Consider the following 15,586-nt stretch of genomic DNA (forward strand, 5'->3'; position numbering starts at 1 on the left):
CTATAGATATCAGTGCAGTCCCTAGGTAAACTCATGTAACAAGTTCCTAGCTTACCCAGGGAATACAGCAAGGGTGGCATGGGGAACCCCAGCTACCTCCTCCAGGCCCAGCATCCACCTGCTTGGGATGGCACCCTATATCTATGACAACCCCACAACCCATTCCCAGAGTCAAAAAAGTGGCCCATGTCACACTTCAAATGTAGATGGTTGCCATTGATGGGCATCCCCACCTCCTACAGTATACATTACTGTACAACACTAAGCCATAACCTCTTTGGGGGAAGCACCTTTCCACTGGTGTGGTAGAAGATGGTAGACCTCATGATGGAAATCCCAAGAGTGGTGAGCCATACCTGGATTTCGGCAATGGAATACCCAGCACTGAAAAGCTTCCTTAGCTCGGCACTCATCTTCTGGGTAAATGTGCTTAGGCATTTCAGGGACAGCGGGTACACCAGGAACAGCAGGTGGCATAGCTCACAAGTTGCAAGACCATCTCCATAATGTGGTCCGTTAAGTGGTCCTTTAGGTGAGGAAGAACGTCAGTCGGGGGGGTACACACGCCACGTAAAAGGCTGCAGTTTAATTGTTTATATGAGTAACCAAATCCAAAATGTGTCGTGCCGTGGGCCAAAACCTTGTACATGGGCAGCACAGTTGCTGTCAGTGCCACACCATGGAGAAAGTGGAGAAGTGCATTTGATTTCTCTTTAGGCAGTAAAAATACATGAATCAAATAGAGGGAACTCAACAGGACAGGTGCCGTCAACAGGCAAAAGGGGTTTTGCACATATGCTGATAAAACAGATCCTAATGCAGATACTGAATCCCAGAGACTGTATGTATTAAATTAAGGAACCTGACCAGCAAGGGCACTCATCTAAATAGGCCCTTACACACTTAGTTATCCATCCTTATACTTTGAGACTAGTTACTCCTCTAATTTTAGTTGATACCCCTTCCCTGTATGTGGATACCCTACCCAACCCTCTGCCCTTTGCTAATAAAAGGGTTGAACATGCTTACTTGTCTCATGTGTTCTGTTAGTCCCTTCGTTAAGACCCCCATAGATGAACGTGGCGGGTTCGTACAGTTGTGACCTCATTTCAATCAGGCCATAGCAATCACAGGTAAGACCAGCCATGTTGTGGTTCTGCTCGGTCATTGTGATACTCACAATTATGATCCTTCTCTTCACACTGTGGATACAAATCAGGGATTCAATGTGTGAGTGCATTGAAAGGCTAGGAACCCAGAAATACTGGGTGATATCCTCCGAGTACACTTGCGCACAGTGTACATCTGCAGTGGATGCAATGCAGGACTGTCATTCTTCCTTAATCATACTGATTGTGTCAGGTTCCTGCCGGCACGGGCAAACCAGTTTGTTTATAAATTAAGCCGTTCTCTGGTGATTGGAATGGCGGTGTGTGGTGGCATGAAACCCTTATGAGAACTTTGTTGTGAGGTTCCCGCATTTGTTTATATGCTCCTGGGAGCCAGAATGTGTGGATGTGAGGAAAAAGCCTGCAATGACAGCATCAATGTGAATGTTTATAATCTGTTGGCTCTTTATGTTTCAGACTTTGGCTTTGCCAGCCAGTACTCCATGCGGCAATCCCTGATGAATACCTTCTGTGGCTCTGTTGCCTACACAGCCCCGGAGATCCTCATGACCAAGAAGTACAACGGGGTGCTGGCTGACCTCTGGAGTCTGTAAGTACACGCTCTTGCAGAATCATTGTCACCAACTGGAGGCCTTGGGTACAGCGCAACCCGAAGCTTCTCATATAGTCACTGTCAGTGGACAAGCATGGCAGTGCCAATACATCTGACGTTATAAATATAGAGGGTACTGCTCTTTTATGTTTACAATGCCAGATACATGTTTCACCCACTTACCACTAAGCAAAAAAGCGTGTTCTTAGTCACAAACTTTACTGGAATTGGCCTGGATTTCCTTGGGTTGGGAATCTGGGGAACAATATCTCTACAGATTCCCCAATCCCGGGAAAGTCACACAAGTCTGACGTGACAGTGATCGGCTGTGCTCAATGCTTGGATACTAAGCCTCCAAGCTTATAGTGTTGTCTTTGTTTGTTATTGCATTTGGGCAAGATTAACGTTAGATTGCCGTAAGCTATTGATTCTGGCATGTCCCTTGCGCAGTGGAAATGATGGGTCATTAGAAAGAGCCGGGGTGCATAACGCTGCGTGCTGTGGGGGAACAATGGCCACAAGCATGGTTATCGTATGATGGATTTTCTTTCACTCTGTTTCTTTCAGTCTTAATAGTAGAGTTGTAAAATACAGATTTCTTTTTAGCCTTTTATATATTAGGGTTGGTTGTCCAACTCCAGGCCTCAAGAGCCCGAATCCTGACAGGTTTTCAGGATATCCTTCATTAATATGGATGAGAAAAAATCTGCATACGTTTAGAGTCATTATTTGCAAATTTATCTCATGAATATGAATCTGGAGTATCCTGAAAGTCTGACATGTTTCCAGCCCTCGATGACTGGAGTTGGACAACCCTGCTTTATATGCTAGCAAGCACAAGATTCAGTCAGTAGAGGGAACAAGCTACAATCCCAGAAGAGCTGACACAGCCTTTTCAATCTTTCAAGGTTTAGAAAATGAGAACCATTAAGTTGTTTCATTGTAATGCCTGCAGCTCTCTAAAGTTTACATACTGGCAGGTTGCCCTTAATTAAATAGAAACTAGTCATGTGTATTGCACATGGGAGATTTTTCTTTGTCAGTGGCATGGAATGCCGACATTGAGGTGCTGCAGCGGAGCCTTTCATCACACACAGAGCAGGTACTGCGGTAAGCAGCAGCTGAGTGATCTGCTATACTCAGTCCAGACACTGCACTGCAGTGCCAGCAGCTGTGCTAGCTTCTCAACCACACGTGCTGAATCCCGGTGGCTAGAACGTGGAGGGTTACCCTAATGGGCAGTTCAGAATGACTGGCCCTGTGCCTCACTTCCTCTGCTCGTTATCCATCTGTGAGCCGGTGGGGCAGGGGGTGGACAAGTGGAGAATGGTGCCACTCTTCTTGCAAGCCTCTAGCTAGCAATACCTGGAGCTGCAGGTTGTTTACTTGCATTCACCTGCACCCTTGTGTTTTGGTTCTATTGATTTCACTGAAAACAATAAGTGCGCTTTACAATCAAGGAGCACAAGAGCTTGGAGGAAAAGAGGCCATTTCAGTTCAGGATAAAGGCTCAGTGGACTGGGGAGGACAAGTGGCTCCATATTACACCATGCTCGACCTCTCCATGCAGGGTATGCATGTAGGGGGTTTCCACAGCTGCCAGAAAAGAAGTAAAAACCTAAATGGGTCCAAATGGTGAATGTTAAAGTGCATTGTCCATACATGGGGATTGCAAGGTAGCATGACATAAGGGAAATTAACCTATACCATCAATTTCTTAAGATTGAAAAAGACAAATTGGAAGATTTAAAACAAAAAACACATTCTTTCAGAAGTGGGCTGTGGGAGATGAGAAGTGAGGTAAGGAAGGTGCAAGAAATGTGCTGAAAATCAGGCAGCACATTCTGAGAGGAGCAGAGGGGGTGGTTGGGGTTAATGGAGAAAGAGTGTTCGCAGGCGTTACTGGCTGGCTTATGGGGGAGGAAGTCCGATTCTGAGTTTCTGCTATCTGGGCCCTGCCCTTCAAAGTGACTTCGCAGAGACCTTGTCTGCAGTAAACTCTGCCCAAAGCTGCAAACGCTGGCGATAGAAAATGATGATGGGTTTGAGCAACCATGGCACAATAAAGATCACCCCTGCTAACTGTGCAGGGAGTATTCATTCTATGAAAGACTAGGAGGCGAGCATTATGCTTCAACTTACTACTCTTCAGCAGTTTCAACAAACTATATCAAAAAATCAACAACAAAGAAATGTCCCACATGACTTTCACTTTTAAACTACAAATCCCATAGTCTCTGTAGTCCTTCACACTCCAGCTCAGCTATGACCACTTCCTGTCCCTGAACTCCTCCTCTCTTTTACGTGCTCTGAATGTTCTTTAACCATAACTTTTCTTGTCCCGCCAACCGAGCGAAGACTTCCTGAACTCCAACAGATTAACACTTCAATGGCTGTATTCTTGCCTTCTTCTCGCTAGCCGACTCAATCAATTGTTCTTCTGCTCTTCCCCTAGGGAAACATAAATATAATATCAGGGTGGAGTCTAGCTTGTCATCATATCATTACACAACCACATACAATATGATTAACAAATAGCTGTGGGTGGGAACTAATGCTCGCCTCCTAGTCTTTAATAGAATTAATACTCCCTGCGCAGTTAGCAAGGGTAATCTTTATTCTATGACAAGACTGGAGGCAAGCGTTATGCTTGTTCAAAGCTGTCCCAAAACTGTACTCGCCATACTTTCAGCTGGTTTAAAATAAAATTCTGTGAAGGTACGATCATTCTCCCAGTCTGCTGCTGATATTATATCCTGTAATGGAACTCCTGTCCTATATGCTCTGGACGCCATGGCCCCTCTCACTGAATGAGCACCATACTTCTGTAAATCAATACCTGCTGCTATCATTACTTCTCTGACCCATCTTGCTATGGTAGCTGTCTTTATCGCATGGAAAGGCTTCCTACGCACTATTAGTAACTGCCTCGTACTTATTGCTCTATTCTCTGCTGTCCTGGTTTCATATTCTTTGATGCAGCTTGCTACGCACCATTTGATATTATCTGGAAAATACGGATAATGCACTACGGAGGTGCTTGATTTAGTCCTTTGTACTACTACAAAGGTCACTCCTTCTGGACCAAATGTCCTTATACTAACTTCTAATGCATTAATATCCAACACTCTCTTACAGGATATGAGACATAACAGCATCGCTAGCTTGCCCGACAACTGCTTGAGAGATAAATATCTATTAACCGGCCAGCTTTCTAATAATCTCAGCACTACCGTCACGTCCCATAAGACTGTGTATCTAGGTGCTGGCGGAGCTTTAACCTTAGCTCCTCTGATGAGCCTACACACTGCCGGGTGTTCTCCTGCTGGCACTCCTTCAATTGGTACGTGTCCCGCAGAGATCGCTGATCTATACACTCCTATAGTGCGAAATGCTTTCGCATCTTGGAGGAGCTGCGCTAGGAAGTTTAGTATCACTACTACAGGTGCAGAGATGGGATGAACACCTCTCCCTCTACACCAACTAGTCCACTTGGCCCAAGCCGCGTCGTAGCTCCTCCTAGTCGATGGAGCCCAGGATTCGGCAATGAGTTCTGCAGCCTGCATCGAAATGCCTGGCAGTTCCCATCGTTTCCTGATATCCTGCACGCGATGAGCGGGAGTGTCCCTCTCACTCTCAGAGGATGACACTGCCCAGGTGGGTCCGTGAGCAGTCGCTCTCCCTCTGGGAGGACCCTCGGCTGATCTATCAAGCGTTCCATCAGTATCGGGAACCATACTTGAGCTTTCCACAAAGGCGCTACTAGTACTAGCTCCAAACTCTCCCTCCGACACTTCGCTAGCACTCTGCTCAGCATCATGAAAGGAGGAAACGCGTAATGCGGGCTGCCTGCCCAATCCTGCAGGAATGTGTCTGTACCTTTTGCGTCTGGATCTAGCTTCCAGCTGAAATAGCTGGGAGTCTGTGCGTTGAGGCGAGACGCAAACAGATCTGTGTGTAACGGGCCCCACTTCTGATCCAGTATCTGAAATACTGCTGGGTCTAGCCTTCAATCGCTGGAGTCCGTGAGGTAACGGGGAGTTCCAATCTGCTACTACATTCAGTGCCCCGGGCAGATACTCCGCTGTCACTGACGTCCCTGTCTGCAGGCAGTAGGGCCAAAAATCTTTCGCTAGCTCGGCTAGCATCCTGGACTTCGTCCCCCCTAAGTGGTTTATGTAATGTACTGCCGAAATGTTGTCCATCTTTAGCAGGACGCACAACTTCACCTTGTCTCTCGTGAATATCTTTATTGCAAAGGAGCCTGCCAGAAGTTCTGGGCAGTTTATGTGTAAACTCAACTCCTCTCCACTCCATTTTCCCCCTGTCTGCAACTCTCCGCACCAAGCTCCCCATCCTAGACGACTGGCGTCTGACTCTATTATGAGGTCCCGCCGGTCTCCGAATATGGCACGCCCATTCCAGGCGTCCATATTCTGCAACCACCATTCCAGATCTGTGATAGACTCCTGATCCAGTGGTATCGATTGATGATATCTCAACCCTTGTTGTAGGTGTCTTATCTTCAACCTTTGTAAAGCTCGATAGTGTAGGGGATCTGGAAAAATGGCTTGTATGGAGGCTGCCAGGAGGCCTACTATTCTCGCTAAGACTCTCAGAGAAATCACTTTCTTCCTCAAGCATGCTCTGATCTCTCTCTTGATATCTCGTATCTTCCTTGCTTGTAGTTCCAGGGTGGCTTTCCTCGTATCTAGAATGAATCAGAGGAAGTCCAGCCTCTGCGCTGGTTTGGTATCTGACTTCTCCATGTTTACTAGGAATCCCAGTGACTGCAACAGGTCTAGTACACACTGTGTCTGATACTCCAACGCTCCACGATCTTCTGCCAGAAGCAACAGATCGTCTAGATATATTATCAACCTTATTCCTTTCTCTTGGATAGCCGCGGCTACTGGTTTCATCATTTTCGTGAAAGCCCAAGGCGCTGACGCAAGCCCAAATGGCATCGTCCTGAATTGCCAGAGCTGTCTCTTCCAGTGAAAAGCTAGGAACCTTCTGAAATGCTGCTGTACTGGAATCGTAAGGTAGGCATCCTTTAGATCTAATCTGGTCAGCCAGTCTCCCTCTCTCAGAGAGTCTCTGAGCTGATGGATCCCTTCCATCTTGAAATGATGGTAAACTATCCATCCGTTCAACTCCTTTAAATTTATTACTGGGTGTACCTTCTCCTTCCTGTGAACGAGAAACATGTTGCTTATGAAGCTCGGGCACTGGGGCACCTTTCTATGGCTCTTTTCTTCGCTAATGGTTCTAATTCGGTATTCAGGGCTACTTGCTCCGCTCTCGCTAGTCGTGGGCGCTGGGGTACTCTGGTATGCACTGGGGACTGTTTAAACTCTAACTGCAGACCTCTGACGGTTTGCAAGATCCAGGCATTGCTGGAAAGCGCGCGCCAGTTTTTCCAGAACATACTTGTACTCCCTCCCACTGGAGGGTAAGTTACAGCTCTAATCTGGACTAAACCCCTGGCCTCATCCGAAGCCTCGTCCTCAGGGGGCCTCTGGTATTGCGACCTCTGGCTGGAAAGAACGTGTCTTGTTGCCTGTTCTCCCAGTACTGGGCTCTGTGATTAGGGGGTCTTCTGCCTCCTTGTTGGCAACCGGCCGAGCGACCCCTGTAACGACCGGTCCAGGCAAAAACGCTTTGTGGGAAGATCTTACGTATGGATGCTTGCGCCTTCTCCAATGATGTGTATGTGCCTACAAAGCGGCCCATCTCCTTCCCGAAAGTTTCACCAAACAAGAGTCTCTGGGCTGACTCCCCAGCCTCGTAGGATGCCAGGTCACTGAGCTTCGAGTCTACCTTCATTAATAGCCCTCTTCTTCTCTCGGAAGCTATAGCGCAATTCGCGTTCCCTAGAAGGCAAACCGCTCTTTGAGCCCATCCTGCTAGGGCTTCCGGGTCCACTTCTTCACCTGTGTCCCTCGCCCTTTCTGCTAAGTCCATGATCTTAGCGAGTGGACCAGCCAAGTCCAGTATCTTTTCCTGGCAACTATCCCTTTATGGGGTTCCTTACTGGTCTTTGAGACAAAGGTAAGCATCTTGGGGTCCAATTCGGGAGCCTCTGCCACTTTCCCTGGCAGGTCTGGATGGGGCATTCCGCCTGGAGGCGCTGTCTCACCTCCTTATCTAGTGCTTTTCTCAGTCTTGCTGTCATATATTGAGCCACTCTTGGAGATGGCTGTCAGTCGGAAGATCTCGGATTCCTAATACTCTCCGGATCGAACATATCGTCCTGCTCCTCTTCGATGTTCTTCTCCTTGCGGGTCCTTTTACCCCCGCTGGGCTTTGCCAATTCCTCCACGACTGGCTCCTCCGGCTCTTGAGGGGGTAGGCCCCCTTCCTCTGGCTCTTCTTCCGAGCCTGGGTCTTCATCTCCTTCATTCTCTTCCCCAGGAGAGGGGGTTGTGAGGTCCGGCACTGCCTGACGCTGCAAATATGCTTTCTTAAGCTTCACAAAGGCATTGTCGACCTCCGGGGCCTTGTTATCCGCCCCTTCCCTAGGGCCGTGGGGGTCTGCAGAGGATTTTCTCTTGCGGGCCTGGTTACTCCTCTTAGACCCTGCTCCAGAGGGTTCAATGGGCAAGCTGTGTGTCCTTTTGGTGCTTTCTTTAGGCTGGTGGAGCATCGCTTCCAGCGTATCCAGCCTTTCTTGCAGAGGTTTCACCCCTTGAGCCACTGCATCTACTAGGGAATTACCCAGCAACTCCTTAAAACTGGCAGCTAAATCTAGAGGCTGCTCCTCCTCACTCCATTCGAACTCCGACATGTTAAGGGGTGCTGTGTACCTTAGTACCTGTAGGAAGGTGTCTTCGCTGCCCACAGGTATGGATCTGTATACTCTCACTTATATTCCCCCTTTTTTTTCTATATATATATATTTTGTTTTGTTTTTTTATTTTTTTTATCTGTGGCTGCACCGGACTTCTTAATTTTGATTGCCTGTGATGGCTTATAGTCTCTGTCCACTTGTTGCGAGGCTGCCGCCTCGAGCGTGTGCTTACTCGCACTTTCTTTCTTGAACGAGCAGTTTACTCCCTTCTTCAGCTTCCGTCACGCGAGCGTGTGATTCACACTGCTCTCCCCAACGTATGGCGGAAGATCTGGAACTCTATGGATCCTGTTAACTTATAAACGTTAACTGATAATCGTTCGCTCGTACTGCTAGAGTCTCCGGGTGCTGCGAGCCGCGTCGCCTAATGAGTGCGCGTGCACCTGGACAGCTCCGCCTCTGCGAGGGAGGGGGTCGGAGTACAGCCAGTCAGCTCCTTTCCCGTGCTGACCATGTAGGGTGCTTGGCTCCTCCCCCGCAAGGGTGGGTGGGGGCCTGTGCCGATGCAAGCTTGCTCTGCTCGAACTGAGTTATTGTATTATGGAAAGAGCTCCGCGGCTCCGCAGGGACCCCTGAAGTGCCGGAAATGCAGCACGGGGCCTCAGAACCTGCCGACGGAGCTTTCGGTTACTGGTGAACGACCGTGGCTAATTACGGCGGCTTTGCTCTGAAGTCCGAAATGCTCCTGGTACGGACTACGCGCCATACAACTCACACGCTCAATCCTCCGCGACGCCCGAGGCTGAGCTGCGCTCATACCAACAGTCCCAATAACTGTCTAATTCATAAATAAAAAGCATAAGGCTCTATGTCCACTATATATAATCTCAATCTAAGCAATGCTACCTAAATAAAAACTTCACCTTAACTTACTACAATGCTAAAGCAAATACCCATTAGCTGGGAGGTAAAGAAATGTCACTTATCTGCTTGAAGAGCAGTAAAGGAAGAGGAGGAGCTCAGGGACAGGAAGTGGTCATAGCTGAGCTGGAATGTGAAGGACTACAGATACTATGGGATTTGTAGTTTAAAAGTGAAAGTCATGTGCGACATTTCTTTGTTGTTGATTTTTTGATATAGTTTGTTGAAACTGCTGAAGAGTAGTAATAAAGAAGTTGAAGCATAATGCTTGCCTCCAGTCTAGTCGTAGAATTGTGAAATAGTCGGTCCCTGCGACAAAGTGCAGAGTAACTGGCAGTAAAGCAGCACGTGTTTCCAGGCAGGCAGTATCTGACCTGTTACACTTGTGAATGTGAGGCAGTAGAGTTCTGTCAAAGAGACACTTCTCCTTGGCGGCACCGGCGGGGATGTCAGAGCTCCTCCTGCTGCTGCAGGAGCATAATGGCAGGTGTCTTGTCCTGCATCCATGAGTACGCTAAACAGTGAGCTTGCCATGTGAGTGTGCTGGAACATTGGTCCCTCCTGTTAGCCTTTTAGGATCAGTACAACGTTTCCCTCTGTCTCCAGGGCGTTCACAACGAGGACTTCTTAGCATGGGTCTAGGTGCCTCGAACCAGAGATATGACATTTAAGGGCAAGGCGTGCTTTTTATCAGGCCAAATCCGGATCCAAGTGCCCTACACATTTCCTCTCTTGCCACACGTGGGAGGTCTATAGCCATGTGTTGTGTTCTGTGGGGCTAAGATCGCTCTGTGACAAAGAGAATTGCTGAAACATATGTCATTCTTCTTCATTGTATCATTGTATGTTTATTTGCATTTGCCTTTCATACTGCCACACACAATCCCTCTGGGACAGGGCATGGGCACTGCCAATATATATCCGAAAGTCCCCAATACAGGGATTCCGCACTGTCACACAGGAGCAGAGACTGCATTAATGGTAGACAGAACTCTACAGTGCTGCACTGTTTCCACAAGCAGAAAGAGAGTCTCCCTCATTCAAGGAACCAGCCCTGGCTACATGTTCCATATTAGTGTGTAATACGCTTGATGTCTGGTTTACCCAACATCTGGTGGGGCGAGGAATGTCATATGTTCATATGTGTTTAGTAAACAAGCTAGTTTCATGTCACTTCCCACATCTGACCCAACTGCAATTCTTCCACTACCCCGTTGGTCACTAACTCACTCACTCCTGGTCTTCCTCTTCCCGGTATTCGGATCTAAAGATATTATTCAGGCCATCTGTAAATTAAAGTCAGCCTCTCCTTTAGATCCCATTCCACTTTCAGTGGTGAACACTTGTATTGTTGAATTTGCTCCTCTGTTGACTAGGGAAATTAACCATTCGCTAAATACTGACTTCATCCCTCCAGTTTTGAAGCATGCTTTAGTCCTTCCCCTCTTCAAAAAGCCCCCTCTAAATGTTTTGCTCCCTTGTTAACGAGTCCCTGGTCACTCCTCTGCTCTCCTCTTTTTTGGAAGCATCCTCTTTCTTCAACTCTATTTAGTCTTCATTTCATCCCGGACGAGACACAGAGACTGTATTGGTCTCAGTTATGGATGACTCGAATATGCTCACTAATCAGGGTGGTGTCAGCGCCCGGATTTTGCTACACCTATCTGCGGCATTCGACTCCATCGAGCACTCTATTTTAATTGAAAGACTGATGACTGCATGTATTTCCGGCCCTGTGCAGGCTTGATTTCGTTCTTTTCTGGCAGACCACTCTCAGTCCCTTTCTCTCACCCTCTTTCGTCCCCCCCCCACCTCGGTCACATGTGGGGTCTCCCAGGGCTCGGCTCTATCACCCATTCTCTTTAACATCTATATGCAGCTACTGGCTTGTTTTCCTCATCAAATCCTTTGGCCTCGGCTGTTTCATCTGTGCGGATGATACTCAGATTGTGGTTCCCCTCAACCTAGCCCTTTCTGAGGAGTCTATCAACACCAGGAACTGCTTGGCCGCCATTGGCGATTGGATGAGTCGAAACTGGCTCAAACTGAACGGTGATAAGACCGAGGTGCAGGTCCTTCTTGTGGGTGCCCCTTCATTGACCTTGGCTTGGGCTCCTGAGCTGTGGCCCTCTTTGCTTGGTCCATTTCCTAAACCAGTCAATATTGTCAGGGACAATACCAAGCCCAATTTAGTCTACATGCCTGCGTATATCCCTTGTAGTTCCAAAAACCTAGCATATTGATCAGTTAATCCCAACGGTCAACATGCTAGGGGCCTCATCACAAGTCTAGCGGTAAAACTTAAAAGTTGTCGTAAGGGAATTAACGCCGCCAATGCCGCTTTGCCGGATCATGAGCCAGCACAAATACCGCTGACTGTAAAATCATCCAGCGCTATTACAGCCAGTGCCATTTTTCAGCACATACTGGAACAGTGGTATAGTTAAAGATGACCAATTGCTTTTCTTGCTTGAGTGCCTAGATGAACAGATCGCAAAGTGGTTAGATGTTAACCCACAGGGAGTGATCTTACTTGCAGGTGACTTGAATGCAGACTGTAATATATCTAAAAATGAACTGCAAGAGGTTTTGGCTAAATTCAGAATCGGGCCAAAGGTGGACTCCGATAAAAAAAACTAGTGGTGGATTGTGGATTGACTTTGGGTCAAGCTGGGGATTGAAACCTTTGTTTAATTCAACTGCCGCTTGGAAGGAAAGCCAGAGGGGCCAGTTACATCATCGACTATATTTTTATGAACCAGCATGTTATTGATCTTTGTGGAAATATGGTGGTTACAAATTACGCCTTTAGTGATCATGCCATGCTGAGTTTAGAGCTACCTTGGGTGAAACAGAGTGTACATGTGGTATACTTTCCTATGCAAATTGAAGTTAGGAATAACTGTTCCCGTGTAAAATGGACTCCACACAAACTCGATCAGTTCAATACAGTTTTGGTTCATGATTTTACTGCTTTGACCTATGAAATGAAAGCCTCTGTGTATTCGGTTTCATCTTTTAAAGATTATGTAGACAAAGCACTACTTCGAAGTAAGTCTCCCTCCTCATATAATGGTGAATGTTTGAGTAACAGACACGCATATGATCATGAATTAAAAGAAACAAAGGTAAAACTCAGAAAGGACATTCGCCTGATTCGAAGAGGGCATGAGAGCATAGATGCAATCAAGTCCCAGGTAAAACATAGGAGACAAATATACAAGAATTGGATAATTGCTCATAGAGTCCTAATGTCTCAAAAGACGGGGAAGCCATGATCAATGCAATGACCGGGTGCAACTCACGTTTATATTGGTATATCATTAATAGAACCCATGACACTCAGCCTTATACCCAATTAAATCCAATAGGTGCCAGTATATGGACAGACTACTTTGAAAAGATGTATAGGAAATCCGATGTGAAGTGGGTAGCTCACTATGGTAAAGAAGTAATCTGGTTATTAGATACATCACCTGAAAATATTGGTAAATTGATAAGGAAAGCAAAATCTACCTACACCCCAGGCCCCAACAATTTGTCCTTTGCCAACCTAAAAAGTAACATCGTCCTATGGTCCAAAATCCTACACATACTGTTCACGGATATTTGTGAAAAAAAGTTGTTACCAGACTCATGGAAAATGTCAAACGTGTTGCTTATCTATAAAAAAAGGCAATCGTCTTAGTCCTTATAACTACAGACCAATTACTCTCTTAAACATAGAATCAAAAATCTTCGCAGCTTTGATCCTGGAGAGACTGACAGCGTGGATAGACACAAATTCAATCTTAGATTGCAGACAGATTGGCTTTAGAAGTGGGGTGGGGACCGATGCCGGTGGTCTTCTAGTATCCCAAGTTTTGAGCCTTAACAAATTAAATTCATTGGAGAATCTGTATATTGCCTCTATGGATCTCACAATGGCATTTGACCTGGTTGACAGGCCCACCTTGTGGAAAACCTTAGCATCACTAGGGATAGAGAGTGGGTTATTGGACATGATCATCCACCTATACTCTGAAACAGCCATGAAGGTGAGGCTGAACAACAGGGGTCTTCTGTCCAATCTAATACCAACCCAAAATGGCCTGAAACAAGGCTGTAGATTAGCAGCAACCTTTTTTAATGTATATGTCTGTCAGGCGGGTAAGGTCCTGAATAATGGTGGTCTAATTGCCCCGAAGATCAGTGGGTAGAATATGCCGATGACTTTCTTTTTATAGATGGCTCGAAGATCGGCTTGCAGAGACTGATCAAAGCCTTTGAGGCAATTATAGTCGAAAGGAAATTGACAATCCAGGAAAAACTACAATCTTCCACATGGGCGGCAAAAGAATGAGACCTGCTGTGCTAACATGGGGTTCTTGTGGAGAGCGAATCAAGAATCAAACAATTTTGGGATTCTTGGGTTACTCCTTTTCAAGTCAACAATCGCAAATGGTACCGAAAAACAATCTCCTCATGAAAGCTAAAGAATCGATGAACCAAATTAGGGCTATCGAAAGGAAGTAAGGGAAGTTTACCTACGCCACTTGTATCCAATTTTATTGCTTAAAAGTGATTCCTAGACTTACATACGGATCATAATTTCTATCCAAAGAGATGGGTGTTTACTTAAGACAATTAGAATCGATGATATGGCGAAAACACCTTTACTTCCTTCCGAAATGCATACCACTAGAATTGATCCGGTATGAACTGGGTCTTCAATCAATTACCAGCATAATGTATGAAATAAATTAGCCCTACGGCGAAAATGTTTAGTTGCAAAGGAGGACTCTCTTTATTATTATCTAAACATTGAGCTAAAAGACACTTTTATGTATTCCCTGAAACAGATCTGTGTGCAAACTCTTACCAATCTGGGTCTCTCTCTTAAAACTTTAATTAGTCATCCGGGGAAGGTGAAAGAAATATTTAAAGCATTCGATTGGCTTGAGAATAATGCTGTTATATTAAATTCAGATCTATACAGACAAGCAATATCATTTTGGAAATGGTTTCCTAGACCAGAAGGGTATCTTGTGAAATATCCCTCGAGATCTTTCAGGAATAAGACTTGCGCTTCAGGTTCAATGTTTTAAATACTAACCAGGTTCTTTATATACGGGGTATGGTGGCCGTTTCTGGCAAATTCTGTAGATTTTGCAAGCAAACTGATATGGAAGAAACTTTAATGCACTTGCTTTTGGTGTGCCCCAAACTTTTGCAACACAGAATTGAATATTTTGCCAACTTTGTTAGAGATATATCGTTCGTAGATAGAGACAAATTGTGGGGTGAAATGTTAAATGGGAACTTGGTTTCTTTAAAAGTTTGAGTGAATGATTATCTGCAAAAGATATGTTCAGTAACTTGAATAATATCCAGACTGTGTTGTCAGTATCACCGCGCAATATGAGATTTTTAAAGTTCTGATGTATTGTAGTTGGTTTTGATGTGCTATGTTTTATTACATTTGATCTATGTTATTGTATAATGATTAATTTTATGTTTTATCAAATGTTTTAGTAAATGAATTTTGTAAAGGTTTATAAAAACCAAAACAATGAAACAAACAAAAAAAAAGTAAGGGTATACGTGTTTGCTGTCGTCTCGGCCCTGTTCTGCGCCATGGCATGCACAACCCTGCGAGTAGCCCCCTGGATACTGTCCCTGATGGCCTGCAGGTGTGGTGGGTGGGTGCGGCCAATCTTTTCCATCTCCTGCTGTCTGCGCTCCATGTCCTGGAGCCTCTGCAACAGCATGCTGCGTGTAGAAGTGCACTGTGGGGGTGAGGGGATCTGCACTGGCACAGGGTTGGATGCACACAGGCCAAAGACCAACAGGTCATGGGTCACACATCCATTGTTACAAGCATGATGCTGGCCCCACATACATCGTCCCATGTCCAACCATGGCCATTTGCCCATATGTGTGGGGTCACACTCTGTACCATAGCAATTGTGCCTTGCATGCCACACATATGGTGAACCTTACCTGACAACATTTCCTATGTCCCCTACAGGCACTCACACATAGCCAGAGCTATCGGAGGAGGAGGATGAGCATGCAGGTCCATCAGGGAGTGCCGATACCAAGCCCTGAGGTCTGCCACCACCAGCCCGCAAGGGCCCACACAGGCCACAACACCGTACCTGGGCAGGC

The 15,586-nt window shown here is 46.1% G+C and overlaps 1 protein-coding gene across 1 annotated transcript in view; it reads left to right on the top strand.

The window, feature by feature from the left end:
• LOC138498711 (testis-specific serine/threonine-protein kinase 5-like) overlaps window positions 1-15,586 on the top strand; it is a 616,456-nt gene that overhangs the window by 372,968 nt on the left and 227,902 nt on the right. The window contains exon 5 of the mRNA XM_069622355.1: window positions 1,587-1,719. Coding sequence (XP_069478456.1) covers window positions 1,587-1,719 — 133 coding nt within the window. The remainder of the gene's footprint in view (window positions 1-1,586; window positions 1,720-15,586) is intronic.

Source organism: Ambystoma mexicanum, chromosome 5q, assembly GCF_040938575.1.
Source record: "Ambystoma mexicanum isolate Mex_15411 chromosome 5q, UKY_AmexF1_1, whole genome shotgun sequence".
NCBI lineage: Eukaryota > Metazoa > Chordata > Amphibia > Caudata > Ambystomatidae > Ambystoma > Ambystoma mexicanum.